The 23,137-nt window shown below is 40.9% G+C and overlaps 1 protein-coding gene across 3 annotated transcripts in view; it reads right to left on the bottom strand.

Moving 5' to 3' along the window:
* The window catches only part of FAM117B (family with sequence similarity 117 member B), a 91,223-nt gene that overhangs the window by 5,915 nt on the left and 62,171 nt on the right, over positions 1-23,137 (bottom strand). Inside the window, exons 6-8 of one of the 3 annotated variants that reach the window (XM_044768426.2) lie at positions 22,098-22,323; positions 16,445-16,565; positions 6,807-10,695 (exon numbers count right to left, since the gene is read on the bottom strand). In XM_044768426.2, coding sequence (XP_044624361.2) covers positions 10,377-10,695; positions 16,445-16,565; positions 22,098-22,323 — 666 coding nt within the window. In that variant the 3' untranslated portion in view covers positions 6,807-10,376. Of the gene's footprint in view, positions 1-6,806; positions 10,696-13,617; positions 13,785-16,444; positions 16,566-22,097; positions 22,324-23,137 lie in introns of those variants that run through there. The other 2 variants (XM_070508415.1, XM_070508414.1) reach the window with 2 other exon arrangements.

Raw genomic sequence — 23,137 nt, 5'->3', positions numbered from 1 at the left:
TACTGTGTTAAACTATAATGTAAATATATACATTTGTTCCCCCCGAATTCTGGCTAACTTTTCCCCCTAGAAGTAAATTTTATAATTTTTTACAAAGTAATTTGGTGACCACTTTTTATAACTGACAGCTGTGTGACTTTTTACTTCACTTCAAAGGCGTCCCTGCTTTTTCAGTGGTTACACCGCATGTGGTCTTCCTTGGGACATATCTGACTAGTTCTGTTGTGGGCATAGAGACTAAACCCCTCCACATGAACAAGTGTCTTGCATATATAAACTACTGTCACAAAGGAAGAATATGGCTGGTTTTGCAAGAATGAATTACCAAAACAAAAGAAACAAAGCCCTCTAGCTGTGCTTCAGAATGAAACTGCCCCCATTAAATCTCCAACATACTATGAAGTACGGGATTATTTATGAACATGTATATCTTTCAGTGTACTTGCTTATATTTTAATGTTTGCCTAGGGCTTGCCAAAAAGATCAGGAACTTTCTAGACAAGTGAGACAGAAGCAAGAACAACCAACACTATTATATATCCTGCTATTAACACAAACTCCTTTTCCTGTCAATTTGTGAAAAAGAATATATGATTTATGTTATTTAAGGCTTAAATATCTGAAAAGAAATAAAATTTGAATTTGAGGGTGATGTCACCACCACAGTGGAGTGCATTCTCCCCCTAAACTTTCCCCTCTAAGATACAGTGAAAAGGACATTCCTATTCCAACAGAGGACATCCACACAACACAGAAGACGTCTGAGAGACCCACGCAGCCACACATTGGAAGGTGGAGGCGCTGGAGCATCCCACTCAAGGAAGTTGAACGACACAAGACAAAGCTGCTCTTTCTCCTCGAAGGGCAGTGACCAAGGGATTCTGAGAAGAAAGGCGGGAGGGGGCGGCGGGCCTCTGCAGGAACACCATCAAACTCTGAGGTCCCTCACAGCCTGGGGGGAAGGCCCCACACAGAGGTGACTGTGCTATTGTGGGGGTGTCTTCATCAAGCTAACACCCTAGGACAGCACATAGCAAGAAGCCCCTGAGATCATGCAGGAGAAAGAAAATGCCCCTCCCCTCCGCCCTGCGCCCCAGTTCAGCACCTGGGAGCTGTGCCACAGATCACAGCAGGCTCAGAATACACAGCTCTGGACCCCCACCCAGTGGCGACAGGTGGAAGCAGTGATCAAATACCACCACAATGCGGAAGCACAAAGCCACACTGTCAGTGTTAAAAAATATATTAAATCTCCAGAGCAGAAGGAAAATGACAAGTACCCAGAAATCAACCCTGAAGGCACAGAAATCTATAATCTAAACAGCAGAGAATTCAAAATAGCTCTCGTAAAAAAAATGAGTTAGAATAAAATGCAGATAGACTAAATGAATTCAGGACCTACTTCACAAAAGAGATTGAAACTATAAAGAACCATTCAGAAATATTGGAGATGAAAAACACAATGGAGGGGATAAAGAAGAAGATAGATTCCCTGAACAATAGAGCAGATATTATGGAGGAACAAGTCAGCAATATTGAGGACAGAAATATAGAAATGCTTCAGATGGAAGGGGAGAAAGAACTAAGACTAAAAAGAAATGAAATTCTCCAAGAAATATCTGACTCAGTTAGGAAATGCAACATAAGGACTATAGGTATTCCAGAGGGAGAAGAAGGGAATGGAGCAGAAAGCTTGTTCAAAGAAATAATAGCTGAGAACTTCCCAAACCTGGGGAAGGAGACGGAAATGCAAGTAAAAGAGACCAACAGATATCCTAACTACATGATTGTAAAAACAACTACTGCATGGCATATAGTAGTGAAGCTGGCAAAAGTCAATGACAAATCAAAAACACTAAGGGTAGCAAGGCAGAAGAAAATAACTTAGACAAAGGAACCCCTACTAGGCTTTCAGTGGATTTCTCAGCAGAAGCCTTACAGGCTAGGAGATAGTGGAATGATATATTCAAATCTTTGAAAGACAATAACTTTCAGCCAGGAATACTCTATCCAGTGAAAATATCTTCAGATGTGATGGAGAAGTAAAAACTTTCCCAGGTAAACAAAAGGTGAGGGAGTTCATTGCCACAAGACACCCCTCCCCCCACAAGCAATCCTCAAGAAGGCCCTCATAACTGAAAAAATGAAGGGGTTACAAAGCCCTGAGTAAGGAGATAAATAGGTAGACAAAGTCAGAAAATTGTAGCTATCCATCAGAACATGTTAGCAAACACTCAACTATAACATATAAAGGGAAGGAAAACACCCAAAACAAATATAATAATGTCATTTTAACTGCAAAATCACAACACAAGATGGAATAAAATGTGACTAAAACAACTTAGGAGGGGAGGACGACATGGACTGAATGGGCTTAGTCTAAGGAAATAAGAGGTTATCAGAAAACGGACTATCTCATCTACAAGATTTTGCATACAAACCTCATGGTAACCACTAAAAAAAATAAGTAGAATGGAGACATAAATAATAAATAAGGAGAAAAACCAAGAAAACTAGCATAGAAAACAATCTAACGAATTGGTAGACTGAAATACAGGGGACGAGAAACAAAGGAAATGCAGGAGAACTGGAAAACAAGCAATAAAATGGCGGGATTAAGTCCTCATAAAGCAATAATCAGTCTAAATGTAAATGGATCGAATTCTCCAGTAAAAAGACAAGAGGGGCAGGATGGACTGAAAAACAAGACCCAACAATACGCTGACTCCAGGAAACACATTTCAGCTCCAACAACAAACACAGGCTCAGAATGAAGGGGAGGAAGACGATAATCCAAGCTAATGGCAAACGAAAGCAGGTGTCACAATAATTATATCAGACAAAGTAGACTTCAAGACAAAACAAGTAATGATAAACGGGGGCAGTATATAACAATGAAAGGGACACTCCAACAAAATGACAAAACACTTATAAATATGCACCCAACACAGGAGCACAAAAGTACATAAAGCAACTATTAACAAACATAAAAGGAGATATTAATAACAACACAATAATAGTTGGGGACCTCAACACCCCACCTACATCAATGGATAGATCATCCAGACAGAAAGTCAACAAGGAAACAGTGGAATTAAATGAAAAACTAGACCAGAGGGACTTAATAGATATATATATAGTACCCTCCATCCAAAAACAGCAGATTACACATTCTTCTCAAGTGCGCATGGAACATTCTCAAGGATAGACCATATGCTGGGAAACAAGACAAGTCTCAATACATTTAAGAAGACTGAAATAACAAGCATCTTTTCCAACCATAATGCTATGAAACTAGAAATTAACTACAAGAAAAAAGCTGAGAAAGGGACAAAGATGTGGAAACTAAACAAAACGCTACTGAACAACCAATGGATCATTGAAGAAATTAAAGGAGAGATCAAAAAATATCTGGAGACAAATGAAAATGAAAACATACCATACCATATCTATTCATATGGGAGGCAGCAAAAGCAGTCCTAAGAGGGAAATTCATTGCAATACAGGCTCATTTTAGCAAACAAGAAAAACACCAAATAAGCAATCTCAAACTACACGTAAGAGAATTAGAAAAGAACAAAGCCCAATGTCAGCAGGAGGAAGCAAATACAAATCAAGCAGAAATAAATGAAATTGAAACAAAAAAGACAGTAGAAAAGATGAATGAAACAAAGAGCTCTTTAAGGAGATAGACAAAATTGATAAACCCTTAGACAGACTTACAAAGAAAAAAGAGAAAGGTTAAAAAAAAAATTAGAAATGAAAGATGACAAATAACAACAGATACCACAGAAATACAAAAGATTATAACAGAATACTATGAAAAGCTATACACGAAGAAATTGGACAATCTAGAAAAAATGGATAAATTCTTGGATTCTTACACTCTCCCAAAGCTGAATAAAGAAGAAATAGAGCACCTGAATAGACCAATCACAAGTAAAGAGATTGAAACAGTAATCAAAAACATCCCCAAAAGGGGCTGGCCCCGTGGCCGAGTGGTTAAGTTCGCACGCTCCGCTGCAGGCAGCCCAGTGTTTCGTTGGTTCGAATCCTGGGCGCGGACATGGCACTGCTCATCAGACCACGCTGAGGCAGCGTCCCACATGCCACAACTAGAAGAACCCACAACGAAGAATACACAACTATGTACCGGGGGGCTTTGGGGAGAAAAAGGAAAAAATAAAATCTTTAAAAAAAAAAAAAAATCCCCAAAAAATAAAAGTCCAGGATCAGACAGCTTCCCTGGAGAATTCTACTAACCATTCAAAGAAGATTTTATTCCAAAAAATTAGGGAAGACAAAACACTTCCTAACACATTCTATGAGGCCAACACCACCCTCATACCAAAGCCTGACAAAGACAACACAAAAAAGGAAAACTACAGGCCAGTATCACTGATGAACATAAGATGCAAAAATCCTCAACAAAATTTTGGCAACCAGAATACAGCAATACATCAAAAAGATTATACACCGTGATCAAGAGGGATTTATACCAGGGACACAGGAATCGTTCGACACTCGCAAATCAATTGTGATACACCACATTAACAAAATGAGGAATAAAAACCACACGGTCATCTTGATAGATGCAGAGAAGGCATTTGACAAGATACAACATCCATTTATGATAAAAACTCTTAACAAAATGGGGATAGAAGTAAAGTATCTCAATGTAATAAAGGCCATATATGACAAGCCCACAGCCAACACGATACTCAATGGGGAAAAAGTGAACACCTCCCCTCCGAGAACAGGAACAAGACAAGGGTGCCCACTCTCACTGCTCTTATTCAACACAGTACTGGAGGTTTTGGCCAGAGCAATTAGGCAAGAATAAGAAATAAAAGGAATCCAGATAGGCAATGAAGAAGTGAAACAAAGAAGTGAAACTCTTGCTGTTTGCAGACAACATGATTTTAAATATAGAAAACCCTAAAGAATCCATTGGGAAACTATCAGAAATAATTAACACCTACAGCAAAGTTGCAAGGTACAAAATCAACTTTCAAAAATCAGTTGCATTTCAATACTCTAATAATGAACTAACAGAAAGAGAATTCAAGAATATAATCCCATTTACAATTGCAACAAAAAGAATAAAATATCTAGGAATGACTTTAACCAAGGAGGTGACAGACCTATACAATGAAAACTGTAAGACCTTACTAAAAGAAATAAATGACATAAAGAAATGGAAAGTGATTCCATGCATATGGATCAGAAAAATAAACATAGTTTAAATGTCCACACTACTCAAAGCAATCTACAGATTCAATGCAATCCCAATAAAAATCTCAATGAAATTCTTCATGGAAATAGAACAAAGAATCTTAAAATTCACATGGGGCAACAAAAGATCCCAAATAGCTAAAGCAATCCTGATTTGAAAAAACAAACCTAGAGGCATCACAATCCCTGACTTCAAAGCTACAGTAATCAAAACAGCATGGTACTGGTACAAAAACAGACACACAGATCAATGGAACAGAAGTGAAAGCCCAGAAATAAAACCACACATCCATGGACAGCTAATCTTCAACAAAGGAGCTGAGAACATACAATGGAGAAAAGAAAGTCTCTTCAATAAATGGTTTTGGGAAAACTGGACAGCCACATGCAAAAGAAAGAAAGAAGACCATTATCTTATGCCATACACAAAAATAAATTTCAAAATGAATCAAAGACTTAAAGGTAAGATGGGAAACCATAAAATTTCTAGGAAACAATATAGGTAGTACACTCTTTTGGCATCGGTCTTAAAAGAATCTTTTCAAATACCGTGTCTTCTCAGACACGGGAAACAAAAGAAAAAATAAACAAGTGGCACTTCGTTAGACTCAAGAGCTTCTGCAAGGCAAATCAAAATGAAAACACAACCCACCAATTGGGAGAAAACATTTGCAAATCGTTTTTCCGACCAGACGTTAATCTCCATAATATATAAAGAATTCACACAACTCAACAACAAAAAAACCACTCAATCAAAAAATGGGCAGAGGATATGGACATTTCTCCAAAGAAAAACAGATGGCCAACAGGCACATGAAAAGATGTGCATCATCACGAATCATCAGGGAAATGCAAATCAAAACTGCACTAAAATATCACCTTCCACCCGTTAAAATGGCTATGATCACTAAGGCAAAATTAGAAATGTTGGAGAGGTTGTGGAGAGAAGGGAACCCTCATACACTGCTCGTGGGAATGCAAACTGGTGCAGCCACAATGGAAAACAGTAAGCAAATTTTTTTAAAAATTAAATATGGAAATACCATATGACCCAGCTATCCCACTACTGGGTATTTATCCAAAGAACTTGAAATCAACAATTCAAAATGACTTACGCACCTCTCTGTTCACTGCAGCATTATTCACAATAGCCAAGATGTGGAAGCAACCCAAGTGCCCACTGACCAATGACTGGATAAAGATGATGTGGTATATATATATACAATGGAATAGTACACAGCCAGAAAAAAAGACAAAATCGTCCCATTTGCAACAACATGGATGGACCTTGAAGGTATCATATTAAGTGAAATAAGCCAGAGAGAGAAAGACAAAGACTGTATGATTTCACTCATATGTGGGTGGAAGATAAATACATGGACAAAGAGAACACTTCAGTGGCTACTGGGGGAAGAGGGCTTGGGGGTGGGCACAAAGGGTGATGGGGCACACTTATACGGTGATGGACAAACATTAATGTACAACTGAAATTTCACAATGTTGAAACTATTATGACCTCAATTTTAAAAAAGTGAATTTGAGGCAATCTTCATAAAAGTACACAGGAAAAATACCCTCAAGAAGAACAGACTTTATTTTTAACATGAAAGTTCTATTTTCTTGTGAGGCAGCAACAAGTGTTCAGATCCAGGGAATACAGAAGTATACAGTAACAATATTTATCACCATTGGAAATGCTGCTTTTTGGGAGAATTTTGTTAGAAAAACAAAATTAAAAATAATTGCATTTTAAAAAGATTTACACAGCTTCAACAGAGATGAACCACACAGACTTTTTAAAAAACATAAATTATATTCTTCAACAGGACTGTATAAACAAAGTATTGTTCAGGGCTGCTCTGCTTATCACTGATTTAGGCAGAGTCAAACTTCAACCTTAAAGGGCGGAGTTCAGTCCTCTCAGCTTTCTAACGCATCTTCAGCACTTCCACTGGTCCAGTTTTCAGACATCAAAATTCCAAGCATTAAGGAATGATTCTTAAGTTTAGAAATAGTAAATTCTGTAATGTCAATTTTTCTTTTATTTCCTTTAACAAAAGAAAATCTTGACAACCCAGTCCTAATCTTGGACTTAGAAGGCTACAAATTCTGCCATTTTTTATACCTTCCTCCAGTAAAAGTCAACCATTAGAAAGAAAAAAAGCGCTTCTCATTGCCAATTATCCCACAGCTGCCAACAGCACCTTCCAGAAGGCTGACTCAGCTTATTACAAGAAATATTTTAAACAAAATGAAGAATCTAGTTAAAAAAATAATTCTGGCATCCATGCTCACCATCTTAATCAAAGAGGCAAAACATTTTTTGAAACATAATTGCTCACAAAAGCCATGACAAGTAATAGACTTAGTCATGAACAGAAACAGTAAATTTATATATTTTTATCACCTCAAAGAAGAAACTGTTTAAGGGTAAAAAGTAACAAGACTGACAAAGTAAATGACCAGAGAATAGCTCCTTTTGCCAAAACAGACATGCCACCTATTTCTCTCTTTTACTGCAATGAAGTACATTTATTTAAAACTTTTTAAATTTTAAATTATATCCCCATCGAAGCTATTCTAATTTATTTACCTTCTGTACAGTTTCCTACAGAACAACAAGATAATTATGGAATGTGATTTTAGAAAACAATATTATGTATTTATTCTATTGAGGGGAGACCCATTTAAAAGAAAAAAAACCACCTGTGAACAACGGGTTAAACGAAAGAGCTGAATGGACCTATGGTTACATCCTTTGAAGACTGCGAAGCTCGGATGCTTACAAATTAGCCCTGGGGCCCTGGCAGAGCTGTCTGCACCTTGTACCTCTTCCTCTTCACTCTCAGGCTCTGTTTCTCCCAAAGCTGCGATACGTTTGGTTGCCATACAATTCATTTACCTGCAAATTCACATTCTCCTGACAACTCAACATTAGAAGTTCCGCATATAAGACTATGTAAATAATGAATTTTAAACTTGTTCTCCCATTCCAATTTTAAAGTACTTTAGATTAAGGATATATGATGTGAATCAGACAAATGTGCCAACAGAGTCAAAGGAAAAACTGTTTATGAAGCGGCATTCCAGTTGTAAAATACCCTCGTGACTGGTAGGGACAGAGAGAAGCAAGCAAGCATAAGGCAAGGAGAAGAACACAGATTTAACAGAACTCAGGTGACCCCAAAACTGAGGGTTTTTATAAACGTCATTTTTAACTTCCTCCTCCTGCCATTCGCACCAGCTCACCGGGTGTGTGCCTGCCCTTTCCTTCGAGACTTCTGACAGCAGTCCGCAGTGGTGAGGCGGTGAAGCCAAAAGGCGTAACAAAGAAGGCAAAGAACCAAGGTTCTCCAAAAAACCAACCAACCAGAAAACTTAGAGCCTGAAAACTGAGCTTTTTACTGATTTAGAAGCCACAATGCACTAATAATTCCAAGTAAACTCATTTTGGCTGGAAAGGGTGCCAAAATGCATCAGTCCTACAAACAGAAACCTGGCAGGGTTACTCACATGTGTGAATGTGTCCAATTTGCCTACATACGTCTCCATTTCAAACTTAACTGGGCATATTTTTAATTTCTTAGATGTTTTCAGGGTGTCTAAGAAGTCCTTCCAGAAGACGTATTGCTAGCACTGGGCTTTCTCTGATGGGATATGTCTGGACAAATCGACTTAGTAACCTTCTAAACTGTACCCCTTTTACAGGTATTTAAATTTTCCCTCCCTCTAATATGTATAGGAACATTAAATTATTGCATCATAAGGTCATATACGAAGATCTTAGAAGGATGCTTTTTAATAACTGTTTGCTGAAACTCATTTTTACAAAGAGCTGTTTCTTAATTTCACTACCACATATCCAGACATGAAATACTGCTGTCATGTGATACTGGCAGTGACCTTACTAGGTTGAGCCTAAATCCAAAATTGTATGGGTTTTTCAAAAGTTCCTGTTATTTATGCTCCAAAGTTCTTGCCTGTTTTCCCTACTATGGGAGTAACACTGGAGGGAAAATTAGCAAAATCTTTAAGCAACAGATCTCAGTGCAACCACCATAAAGAAAACGTCAGTCACAAGATTCTGTGACGAGGGGTTGCTAGTCAATGGATTACACTCCTGGCAAACGACTAACCCTGACCAAAACCACAAGACGACAACATCACAAAAGCAAAGGAGGAAATCCATGCACAGTCATTTCAGGATCTCTTGGGACTATGATACAGTGATGCTTAAAGGTAGAAGGACACCTGTGGTAAAGAAGGGAGACCGTGTGAGAAATGTCTCTCAGAAAACCAAAGGGGTCCTCACTACTGGCTAGCAGTCAACACGGGGCAGTCTCCTTTCAGTTTACTGACCTTTAAACCAAGTTCTGAAGATGGGTGAGAGCACAGTAAAGCACTAGTCTCCGGGCTGTGATTGTTCTGACCACACGGTGAGATGTGCACAGGAGAAGTGAGGAAAACAGCAGTTTTACAAATATCTCACCCAAAGCACAAACTTCTGACATCAAAAAACATAAATCACATAATGTACTAATATTGCTTTTTATCTCTTTTTGTATATACTTGTTCAATGCATTTCCCTATCAATTCTTGTCTGGGAAAAGAACCTAGTCGTGACATTAAGATTGCTGGGAAAACGTCAACAATCCCTTTGGTCCCAAAGCTGAAAACAGCTGAGAAAAACACACATCTAGAAAGGGAAACAAGAAACAGAGGCCACCAAGGAATCCTGTGAACATCCTGTTTGCTACGTTTCAGAAAATGTAACATTGGTTATTATAAAATAGTTGTTTTGATATAAAAGATGGTTCTTGCAGCATCATTCACATCTCCCCTCAGGAATCATGTTTGCAGGGATCAGTTTTTTGTTTTAAAGAAGTTTAATTTGAAAACATAAAACAATGTGACATCGGTCGTCCAAAAGTAAAGAACGAGACCCGTCCTGTTCCAGGCAGCGTTTGCGAAGCAGCAGGCCAAGCACAAGGGCTGGGCTTCACGAGCGAGCAGGGCCATCAGAGGGGCGGCCTTCCTCCAGGAGCCGTCCCACGACGTATCCCTGGAAGCTGGAGCACGTGGCAGCCAACTGGGAGTGCACGATGCCATCAGAGTCGGGCGATCTGAGGTTGCCCGGGGCCCTACCCTTCAGCTTCCTCAATGGGTTCTGGCGGCGGGAGCAGAGAGGCCGAGGGCAGGACTGTACTCGTTCCTCGAGAGACTCGGTCTTGCTCTGTGTTTGTAGACAGGGAGGCCACAGCGATAGGCTGCAGCAGAGTGGTTGTCATGCCAGTAGTGACTGTCAGACTGTGACCAGAGCCCTTGAGGGTAAGATCTGGCGTGGGGAGGAGCGGCTTGAGGATGCTGACGAGGCAGAAAGCAGAGCCACTTTTAGGAATGAAATTCACCTTGTTTTTGTCAGGACAGTAAAAGGCTGGGATTTCGTGGAGCTGTTTTGGCCTAGACATAGAACAGACAACCCAAAACTTTTAAGTCATAGAATACTGGAATTAAGTTCTTTTATTATTTTTTTAAACAGATAACTTATGGATACATAAAAGGAATATAAAACTCAAGCTATGTCAAAAGTTTCAAGTGCTCTGGACCAAAATGGCATTAGACACATGATTCAAAATACGTATCTTAGAATGCCAGAAGGACACCATTCGTCAATGCCGCTTTCAGTTCCCTGGCGAGCCCCATGTACCACACAGGTGGCTCAGGCTGACGTACACTGTATCTCAGTGGAGATCTAAGACAGCCAATAAGAATAAAGAACTCCCTAAAGCAAAAGAAATTCTAGATGTTTAAAGACAAAAACAGCAGCTGGCCCCGGGGCTGAGTGCTTAAGTTCACGTGCTCTGCTTCAGCGGCCCAGGGTTTCACCGGTTCGGATCCTGGGCACGGACATGGCACCGCTCATCAGGCCATGCTGAGGTGGCGTCCCACACAGCACAACCAGAAGGACCACAACTAGAATATACAACTGTGTATTGGGGGGCTTGAGGGAGAGGAGGAAAGAAAAAGAAGGAAAAAAAAAGGATTGGCAGCAGAGGTTAGCTCAGGGCCAATCTTTAGAGACAAAAAAGAAAAAAGAGGAGGAGGAAAAAAAAAAGACAAAAAGGCATTTCACTACCACAGTTCTTCCAACATCTGTGCTACTTTGGAGGGAGGAGGCAAGGAATTTAATGACATACAATGCCCATCTTTTGTGAGGTTCCACCACTGCATGACTAAACTTGGCTTCAAGTGCACTTAAAAATCTCTTTGACTGAAACAATTGTTTGAGTTAACTATGATGGTTTTCGGGGTAACAGAAACGCGAAATCAAAATAAAACTAATGGCAGTCCTTTTCAAAGTTTCAACAGCAGCCAAATCTGTCTCCCGGTGCTCCTGATAATTAACCCAAATCTTTGGAAAAGGATACTAGTGTTAATAGCATTCTATGAAAATAAAAATATAGGAAAATTAAATTGTTATAGTAACATACAAGTGCCACAAAATTAAAAAGAAATTAAGGTGGGAGAACCTAACTAATCAAGATTTGGGTGGAAAAAGATCATATGATCATATGATAAAAGTATGTTCTCATCTCTCCTAATGAAATAAAAAAAAATAAAAATCCAAGTGTGCCAAGCCTGCCCTAGATTCTGGAGACACAAAGACGAAACAATCTACAAGGAGACAGACTAAATGCGCCAGTCCTTGTGGGGAGGAAGGTACTAGGGACAGAACCGATTTCAATATAATTCGTCTCCTTCGTAATCTTACGTGTTTTACGCATTTAAAGACATTATGTCATGGACTACTTCAAAGCACCCATAAGCTTTAGCAGAGTGCCAAAGGCTTCCACAGCACAAAAAAGGTTAAGAACTCCTGCAAGAGAGTCTGACAGAGGGGACAAAAATGGCACATGAAAGGTTCAGAGGCAGCAGAAGGGAGCCGATGACCTGTGGACAGAGGAAGAGGGAGAGTTTCGCGGGGGGAGGGGGCGAGAAAAAGAAAGGGGGGGAGGAGGGGGGAGGAGGAGGGGGGGAGGAGGAGGAGGAGGAGGAGGAGGAGGAGGAGGAGGAGGAGGAGGAGGCGGCGGCGGCGGCTTCCAAGGGAAGTGACATCTGAGCTGAGTTTTAAAGAATGAATCAACAACAGACCTGGGGAGTAGGGGCAAAAAAAACATTGTTTCAAGTAGACAATGCTTTGGGTGGACAGATTTTATTGACCAATAGTGAATACTACCCAAATATGACCCATGGACAGCTCTGATGAATATAATTCAAGAACAAAGAAATTACATCATTTAAATTATGTTTTACTGGTGTACCATCTTTTTTTTTTAATACAATGGAAACAATACGTTGAGTACTGTCAGGGTCACAAGTGCATTTGCATACATTGCTGATAAGAAGGGTGCACACCCTTTTATCTTTACTACTCTATTTTCACTATGGTTTTCAATTCCTTAAAGAAGACAGAAAACTGAGGTTGTTTCTATAATTAAATAATGGTTGAATTTCCTTTTGAAGACAGAATTATTAGAGATAACCTTCATTCTTATACTGGAAACAAAGGCTAATCAATTTTTACACCCTCTTCCAAATGAGGCCTAGTTTTTTAATTAATTAATTAAATTGTTTGAGGTTATCTTGTTAAAAATAACTTAAGATATGTGGCTCCTAATGGATCTTGAGGATGAAACCTCACATTTCTGAAATGCAAATAAACTTCCTGACTTTGATATTCTTTCAATGACAGAATCTTAAAAACACTTTAATTTCCCTGCTGCGTTCATGAAAACAGACTTATGACAGATCCTGCACCAAATAATGTAAACAGCAATAACTTATGTAACTAGCCCCCAGATCAAGAAACAGGACGTGAAGAGTAAAGAGCACCCAAAACACTCGCTTCCTGCCCTCTTCCAGTCACTATCCCAACCCACCAAGAGGACTCACTCCTGACCTCTGACACTGAACTTCCAGGAGCCGATTCCAGGAAACACATTACCCACCCCTGGGGTGTACGACCTATACTAATGCTAAGAGAAGCTGCAGTACTAATATTAGTTCCAAGTATTCTCCAACTTAAGAACCATATGTACAGAAAAAAAATCTCAGAACTAGTTTTAAAATTTTATTTTTCCCTAAAAAGTTATTCCAAAAGGATTGTGTCTCAAAATAGATATAACCGTTTGCTAGCTGACTCTCTGAAAAATGGACAGACAGGCTGCATTACTACTCTAAGTATTTTCCTACTGAGGCAAGGAATTCTTTGGTATCCTTTTTTAAAGGCTTGCATAATTTTTTCTTTTTTAATTCAGGCATAAATTATCAGCAAAGAAAATGGTGGGTCCAGGTTACTTGTAACGGGAAGGAGGGAAGGAGAGAGGGAGGGTCACGTACATTCTAAAAGGCACCTGTATGCTGTACAGAGCCCGGAGAATCTGGGCAGCAGGTCAGGGAGGTCAGGCGCTCATCAGGCGGGGTTAGGAACGGCACTGACCTCATTCGAGAGGACTTACTCAGTGCGCACGGCACGGTGGTGGGATGCGCTGGAGCAAAAAGAACACGGGGACAAAGCAGCACAAACTCTGGTCACGGCCCTTCTGGGCCCAAATCCAACCACCTATTTTCTTTCAGGTAAATAAACATACATTTCTAGAAACCAGACCATCAACCCTCACCCCACTCCAACCCCCAGTTCAGGTCAGGGTTACTACCTTTAAACCAAAAGTGAGACTTAGAAAATTATTCTTTAAAGAATGACTAAATAAGGGAAGTTTTTAATTAGGACCAATAATCTACCTTTGCTTTAATGCCAGTGTGTCCAGTGGGTTTTGCTCTAATTCTGACATAGCTAGGGTAAAAAGAGACTAATTATTTTAGACTTTGAGTAATTTTTTTGACAGAAGGTTAAAATTACCTGTAAGAAATCCACTCTCAGGTTACTGCTGTGAATTTGTTTTTTGGAACATAATGAAAATGTGGAAAAATGAATAGGTTTTTGTGTGCTACACATCCTACCTGTAAAATTCATAATAAACTATGTATGTTTTTAAAAGAATAGGTTTACCTTCTAATAACAGACGGATGTGCCATAGCACATTTCATACGTTAGGGTTTACCCTATGTTTCTTTGATCTATCTATGACCCCCACATCTGCCCTGTGCTTTCTTCCCCTCCTTTAGATACAAACAATGTAGTAGATAGAAGCTCAGAAATGGAGTCCTGAGAAATTTCCAAATGCAGCAGTGTAAAGCAGATACCACAGGACACTGACCTACACAATGAATATTCACTCAAAGTCATTTATAAAACAAATTCAAATTGGTTTTGAGCCAATCAAAGCACTGCTCTGAACTGAGGCAAATCTTAACTACCAATAAGTAAATCAAGGAGCTCGGCTCCGAACAGGTCCATTTGGACCATTTGATTTTTACTTAACAGAATCACTCCATTTCTTTCTTTCTTTCTTTTTTTTTTTTTAAAAGATTGGCACCTGAGCTAACATCTGTTGCCAATCTTCTTCTTCTCCCCAAAGCTCCTGAGTACATAGTTGTATATTCTATATTCCAGTTGTAGGTCCTTCTGGCTCTGCTATGTGGGACGCCACCTCAGCATGGCTTGATGAGCGGTGCTAGGTCTGTGCCCAGGATCCAAACCAGCAAAACCCTGGGCTGCTGGAGCAGAGCGCGCGAACTTAACCACTCGGCCATGGGGCCGGCCCCAGAATGACTCCATTTCTTAAGAACTCTCATGAAAAGGTCGAAGCCAGCATTTTCAAATTCAGCATAAAAATCATATGAGGTATTTGTTAAAGATGCATAGTTCAGGTCCTACCTCCATATTTACTCATCAGGCCTGTGACAGGGCCTACGCATCTGTAGTTTCGACTAATACCTCAGATGATTACAATGCAGAGAGTCCATGAAACAGATCTGGGGAAATATTGCTTAAACTCTCAGCTGGCGCCAGTCAAGCTTTTCGAGTGACAATGGTGGAAAAAAAACAACATAAGCAGTTGCTAAAACAGTTTTCAATCACATCACAAAAGCAGATTGGAGACTGACAGCCGGAATTTCCTAGTAGAGAAGTTAAAGGGATTCACAAACAATGTTCTTTGTGTGGCAAAATTATTCAGAATTTAGGTTACAGGAAGCACTGACAGGAGGTGCTCATTGAGGAACAAAAGGATGCCATATTTCAAAATGATTCCAAGATGTTCACAAGGGAGGAAAAAGATAAGCTATGTGAAATCGGGCAAGGCTGGACAATCTCCACATGGTATCTCAGGTTTCACAGTGAGAAAAACCCAGAAGGGTGGCTCTAGGACTTGCAGCCATAGTGAGCCTGGAAGGTGAGGGCTAAGAACTCTCTCACATCCCCAAATAACGGTCATCACCTAGTGTGTGCGGCCTCACACACACCTACAGCCCTGCAGCCAGCACCAACAGAGCGAGGAGCCAGAGCTCCTGGAAACACCAGCCTGCAATACTTTCTGGGCAAATTCTGAGTCTAAAATTGGAGTACTTGACTAGAGTACCAGCCAACAGAAGCATACGAGCACAGAAGATCGCATGCAAAGGGTACGAGACACTGTTTAAAATTCTGCTTCTGACATGTCTTCATCACAGTAACACGATTCTGCAACGTAACAGAATTCTGTTTCCTATATTGGCAGACAAAATTTTTAAAAACTGTTTCAAAGAACTGGAGACCACAAGTAGATAAAAACTGAAGGGAATTCAATCCTTGAAGGAAGGAATCACACTGGGTGAGACCCGTGGTCCATCTGGAATAATCTGGAAGAATCTGGAATAAATATACTGCTAAATTCAATGTGTGATGTGGTCTCTATACAGGTTCAGCAGACGCTCCGCTGAGGACCTCCAGGAAACAGGCATGACAACTGGGTATTAGCTGATATTACGTGTTACTGTCAGTATTCTTTGGTGTGATAATGGTATTATGGTTATGGAGGAGTTACTGTGGTTAATTTAGGAAACGAATATTAAATTATATTTAAGGTTAAGTGTCATGATGTCTGCAACTTACTTTCTCAAACAGTTCAGCAAAAACCACCACCACACACACAGACAAAGCAAATACACACAACGTTAACTACAGAGTCTAGGTGGTGGCTACACGGGAGTCACTGTACTATTCATCAACTAACTTAAACATTCGCATAATAAGGGGGGAGATACTTACGAGCATTCCTCAAAGACTTTGACCCTTTCACAGCCCTCAGGAGGTTCCCTTTTGAACATATAACTGTTGTTAGGTTTTGGTGAGGTTGCATATTTGGGCAAAGGAGAGTTGTTTCCGTTCTCTGCAATAAACAACACACCGGATTACTAAGAAGTACCACTACGTAACCGCACCGTCACACTATTCAATCGTCCTTGGCCTCCCCCACACCACGAGCTACTTGAGGGTAGGAACAGTGCCTCACCCACCCACATTACCCCAGGATCTAACACAATTCCTGGTAAAGAAGAGGTAACGTTTGTTTCTTTCTTTTTAAGATTGGCACCTGAGCTAACAACTGTTGCCAATTTTTTTTTTTCTTTTTCTCCTGAAATACCCCCAGTACATAGTTGTATATCTTAGTTGTGGGTCCTTCTGGTTGTGGTATGTGGAACGCCACCTCAGCATGGCCTGACGAGCAGTGCCATGTCCACGCCCAGGATCCGAACCAGGAAAACCCTGGGCCACCGAAGCGGAGCACACAAACTTAACCACTCGGCCACGGGGCCGGCCCTGAGATAATGTTTCTTAAATGCAAAATAGATAAGACTTTTTTTTCCACTTACAATCACCACAGCCTAGGCCTGTATCACTCTATCCTCAGTACTGAAGACTGATCTATCTCTCTGCCTGACAGTCACGTGTCACTCAGTGATGGGGACATGTTCTGAGAACTGTGTCGTTGGGCGATTTCGTCGTTGCATGAGCGTCATAGAGCACACTTACACAAACCTAGAAGGTGTGGCCTACTGCACACCTAGATTGCATGGCACAGCCTACTGCTCCCAGGCTACAACCCTGTCCAGCATGTCACTGCACTGAGGACTGCAGGCGACTGCAACACAATGCTAAGTATTTGTGTATCTAAACATATCCAAACATAGAAAAGGTACAGTAAAAGTATGGGGTAAAAGAGAAAAAATGGTGCCCTGTACAGGGCACCGACCATGAACGGAGCTGCAGGACGGAAGCTGCTCTGGGTGAGTCAGCAAGGGGGTGGTGAGAGAATGTGAAGGCCCAGGACAGCACTGTGCACTGCTGCAGGCTTGATCAACACTGGACACTTAGGCTACACGCAATCTATAAAAAAGCATTTTTTCTTTAATAACAAATTAGCTTACTTTTTTACTTTATAAACTTTTTAATTTCTTAAAACTTTTTGACTCTTTTACAATATTACACACAGCTTAAGGGGCTGGCTCGGCGGTCAAGTGGTTAAGTTCCCACGCTCCGCTTTGGCGGGCCAGGATTTCGCTGGTTTGGATTCTGGGCGCGGACATGGCACCACTCATCAGGCCATGCTGAGGCGGTGTCCCACATGCCACATCTAGAAGGACCCACAACTAAAAATATACAGCTATGTACCAGGGGGCTTTAGAGAGAAAAAGGAAAAAAACCTCAAAAACACAGCTTAAAACACAAAGACACTGCACAGCTGTACAAAAATATTTTCTTTCTTTATATCCTTATTCCATAAGATTTTTTTCTATTTTTAAAACTAAAATTTTTTTTTCACTTTTTAAGCTTTTTTGCTTAAAACTAAGATGCAAATACACACATCAGCCTAGGCCTACACAAGGTCAGGATCATCAATATCAGCCTTCTCCTTCCACATCTTGTCCCACTGGAAGGCCTTCAGGGGCAATAACACGTACGGAGCTGTCATCTCTTATAACAACAGTGCCTTCTTCTGGAACACCTCCTGAAGACTGAGGCTCTTCTTGAGGAGGTGTCACTCTCTTCAGGAATTTGTCCACGGTGGTTTGCTTGGTTTGTTTCTTTCTTCATCACAGATTTGCCTGTGAGCAGATAACGCATCATGAACATTTCTATTAACAAAAACCTTTCAGTGTTGGGATCCACGTTTCCAAACTGTTTAAGGAGCTTGTTGAGGCTGCAAAAGCTTCTGCTCAGCCCTTCACTGTGAATTTTCTTGGGCTTCTCCTTTTTCTTCTCCTGCGGGTTCTTTTTCTCTTGTCTCCTGTTCAGCTGTTTCAGTTTCAACAACTCCTCATTAGCCAGTTCCTCAGGAACCACCTCTAGGAGCTCCTGAGCGTCACCCTCATCCACTCCCAGGTTAAGTCGTCTGCCATCTCAGCCACAGCCTCGTTGATTTTTGCAACCTCCTCGTCCTTGGCAAATCCTTTTAAATCACAAAGCTCCTGAGTGTCTTCTTCCAGATGCCACTAACACACTCCTTGCTGACATCACCCCAGACAAGGCTCTCAATGCAGTCATGGATGTTGTAATCCTTCCAGAATTGCATCAGTGTCTTCTCAGTGTCTTCTTTAGTTGCAGCAATAGCCTGAGCAAAGGTCTTCCTCAGGCAGTAGGCCTTAAAAGCTACCGTAACTCCCTGATCCACTGGTTGGATCAAAGAGATGTTATCTGGAGGGAGAAACACTGCTCTGATATTGGGAGAAGATCACCAATCAAAGGAGGGTGTCCAGGAGCATTACCAACAGTAAGCGAAATCTTGAAAGGTGTGTCATTCTCCAAACAGTACCTCTCCATTTCACTGACACAGCAGTTCAGGAGGGCATCTTGGAAGAGGGGCTGGGTCATGCGTGACTTCTTATTGCTCCTGCAGTGCACTGGCCGTGTGGGCTTACTGATATACTTGAAGGCCCTGAGGGTCTCACTGTACCAGATCACAGACGGTTTCTATTTGTAGCCTGCAACACTGCCCCCCAAGCAAGACTGTTATCCTGTCCTTAAAAGTCTGGAAACTTGGCATTGACACGGCCTCCTTACGAATGTAAGTCCTTTCAGGCTCCATTTCTAGAATAGGGAGGTTTCATCCATATCGAGTATTTGCTCTGGCAGTAATTTTCCTCCACAATCAGCTTATCTAGAGGTTCCAAAAATTCTTCAGCTGCCTTCACATCCGTACTCACGGACTCACCACACACTTTCACATTATGTAATGAATAACAATTCTTGAATCATTTAAACCACCCAGAGCTAGCAGTAAATTCAATACCGTAGTTCGGTCCAGCCTCTTCTTTCAACATCACAACATTTTGCTTGGCTGTGATTGTCGTGGTGCTGACAGAGATGCTTCTGTGTCTGGTCTTCAATCCAGGTCAGCAGAAGTCTCCCCACGTCTGATATAGGCCCTTCTCGAATCTTTGTTAGGCAACGAAGGAGATCTTTTAACAGCTTCTGTCACTTTGTTCTTGTTCTTCAAGATCATAGCTATGGTACAACAGGACACCCCTGACTGGTGAGCAATAACCATCAGTGATTTTCCACCTTCGTAGTCCTTAATCACTTTTAATTTCATTTCCAGGTCAATCACTTTACGTGGCCTCTTACTGGTAACATTAGCAGTGGATTTTTACACTTAGGGGCCATGATGAACACAACACCACAAGACTAAATCAAGTGCAAGAGAAAATGATGCAATCAAGAGACACAGTAAACACAAGACGTATGAGGCTGCTGCCAAAGTAACATGGCATACTGTTGGACAGTAAACTTTTTTTTACACAAGCAGAAAGACTACACTCTAAAATAACAGTAAAAAGTATAGCATAGTAAATACACAAACCAGTAACACAGTCCTTCATTATCATTACCAATTACTACGTACTGTACACAACGGCATGTGCCACACGTTTATATGACTGACAGCACAGGTTTGCTTACACGAGCATCACCATAAACACATGAGTAGCGCATCGCACTACGACCTTATGGCAGCACTAGGCATTTTTCAGCTCTATTATAATCTTCTGGGACCACCATCAAATATGGAGTCTGTTGTTAACCGAAACATCATTTGGTGACACATAACTGTATTTCTATTCCATACACAGCAATTAGGCTCAAATGCCACTTCCACTCTTCCCTGTACAAGTAACTTAAATAGTTCCTCATTGGTTGCTTATCATTCATTCTTGGTCTGCCCTTTAGAATTTCTCAATTTGATCTCTCTGTTCCTCTGGTTACAATCTCTGCTCCAGGTAGTCAGAGCCATATGCGTCCTGTATGCGAAAGACCTCCTTTTGCCTGTGAACTTCTCCATACCTGAGAGGTCCTTCTCTGTGCATTTTCCAAAACGTCCTTCAAAGGCTGGCTCAGGGTTTTTGAAATCTTTCCAAATTAACCCTATCAAAGGGAATACTTCTTTACTCTCGTATTACTGTTCAGTGCTGACGTCCTCAGTTCATACTATGGTAATTTAAAGTTCTTGACGTGTTACACAACTGTCCTAGCTTTCAGTCTGACTGTGTCAGCTAAGCTACAGATTCCTTGCCGGCTGCAGCACTATGGCACTGGTTTCTTATAAAAGACATTCAGAGAAGCTAACCAGTCACTAGTCTCCTACAGTCAAATGCACCAGGACACAAAATTTATGGGATTCCTACATGTTATTGAAGTAAAAATACAAAGTATGGGAAATCAAGGGGCAGATTTTAACAGCTGCGGTTTTTAAAATTCTTGGGGTGCTGTGGAGGTACACTTGACTGAGCGCTAAGCCCGCAGCTTGCTAAATGGTTTGCATTCACTATCCCTTTTAATCCTCACAATAAGTATAAGAAGTAGATAATTATGCAGACTCTTGACAAGAAACACAAGGCCCAAGAACAGGATTGAGTTCAGCGAGTGTCAGAGTTGAGTGCACACTGGAATCACCTGGGAGCATCGACAACTCCTGGCACCTGTGTCCTGGCCCCAGGGGTTCAGATTTATTGGGTCTGAGGTGTTGGCCTGGAATAGCCATGTTTTATTTAACCTAGAAGCTGGCAAAATAGGATCCAAATAATAAATTTTACAACTGCCCATAGTTTGAAGTGACTTCTTCAGAAAATCTTATGTTCTCTGCACTTGCTATAGCCTCAATAATTTAGGTGACTGGCAATAAAGGCCCGTTGTAACAATGGGACATTTTATGACATTCAACACACTGAGTAGGAGGTTCTAAATGAACGACTATTGAACAGAGCTACAGAATTCACAAATAAGTATCTTATTCTTGCTCTCAAGTACAGGAAATAACTACGACTGAACTAACAAAATATTGCCCTGATATAGACAGATGAAAAGTCCTATTTGTTTTAAAGCTAAGAATATACTAATATTCAAACTGCTTATGTCTCCAAGTCATTAAAGTTGCATAAGTCGTTTAATACTCTGAGCAGCCCTCCAACCTCCTACTCCAGGCTTGCCTTGAACACTCACTTTTGCATAGATATAAATCAGCTTAATTTTTGTTAGAAATACCACAAACATAGATTCTAAAAAACACTAACTTGTAGGTTTCCCATTCAATTAAAAAACAGTAAGTAGTAAAAATATGACAACTAAGACATCAGAGAACAAAGTGCTTTTCAGAACAATGTTCATCTCATTAATACCAAAAAGATGTTTCTTACTAATAAAGAACTCATATTAACAAGTGCACTCACCCAACTTGACCACCCCATGGGCACCATAGTAAAATCTACTGTTTTACACACCAATTTTTTTAAATCTATGTTTCAAATACATCTCCAAGCAATTATCTTAGTAGCCTCACGTGTGTGTCTTCTGCTAGAAAAGGAATAGAATGAACAATGAAATAGGTGGTATTATTCACTTCTCATCACAAGTTCCTCCCGCATCTTACCTTTATCCCTGGGATCCACGAGCAGGTCGTCAGCTGAACAAGGGCTCTCCTCGCTGCCCTCGTTGGAGATGGTGAGGAATGACGTGGGGGACACAGACTGGCAGCGGCTGCTGTTGTTGCTTCCCCTGTCCGCCCCACCGGGGGTCTGCGTGTCGATGCTGCGTGTGCTGCTGCTTCTCTGAGCCAGGGGAGGAGGTGCACGATGGCCATCGGGAATATCTTGTGGCTGTTAAAAAATTTTTAAAACATATGTATGCATATTATTGATTTTGAAATTCAGCCAGAAACGCACCCAATGTCCACTGCACCCACTGTCAACTTTCCCTTGTTGTTCCAAATGACTCACAAATCAGAAATCCCCTACTTATTAGGCCTTACGAAACAGAAGCCTTTGTGATGCTCCATTAGTGACACCCTAGTCTAATCTGACTTGCCCACCAGGCAATGGGCAAAGACTCCGTATTCTCAGGGTCTGGTACACGACAGGTGGCCAACGCTTGCTGAACGATGATCTGCACTGAGTTAATCATCATGTGCTCAATATTATTTTTAAAGTTATAAAGAAGCACCGTGGTAAAAGAGGAGAAACTGAGAGTAACACTAGGTTCCACATTAGAAAAGGTCATCCACTGTGTGAATTAGTGATACCTGATGACAGGACCTGTTACCTTCCACCCCTGCCCACTTCCCCCTGAAAGAGATTTTTCAAAGAAACCTTCCTAAATGAGGGAAAAGTTAACCAGAGCAGGGCTAACTATAGGGGGAAATCAAGGGGAACATAGAGGAAAGCTTGTGTGGCTCACTCAGCAGGGAACCAGCTCCCCGTTCACCTGTGGTTCGTTTATCTTTACTTTATCAGGGAAGGGCTCCCCATCATGCAGTAGGGAGGAGAGGCTGTGGGAAGTGGTGTTTCCTCTAACTAAACCAACCTTTAATCTTAAGGGAGAGGATCTTAAGCACCAATAAAATACTACTTCAAACTCCCCAATTTCTCTTTCACTGAAGAATGAAAGCTTAAATACACCCTGTGATATGGTCTG

The sequence above is a fragment of the Equus asinus genome, chromosome 4 (genome assembly GCF_041296235.1).
Source record: "Equus asinus isolate D_3611 breed Donkey chromosome 4, EquAss-T2T_v2, whole genome shotgun sequence".
Taxonomy (NCBI): domain Eukaryota; kingdom Metazoa; phylum Chordata; class Mammalia; order Perissodactyla; family Equidae; genus Equus; species Equus asinus.
This window is presented reverse-complemented; position numbering and strand designations above follow the sequence as displayed.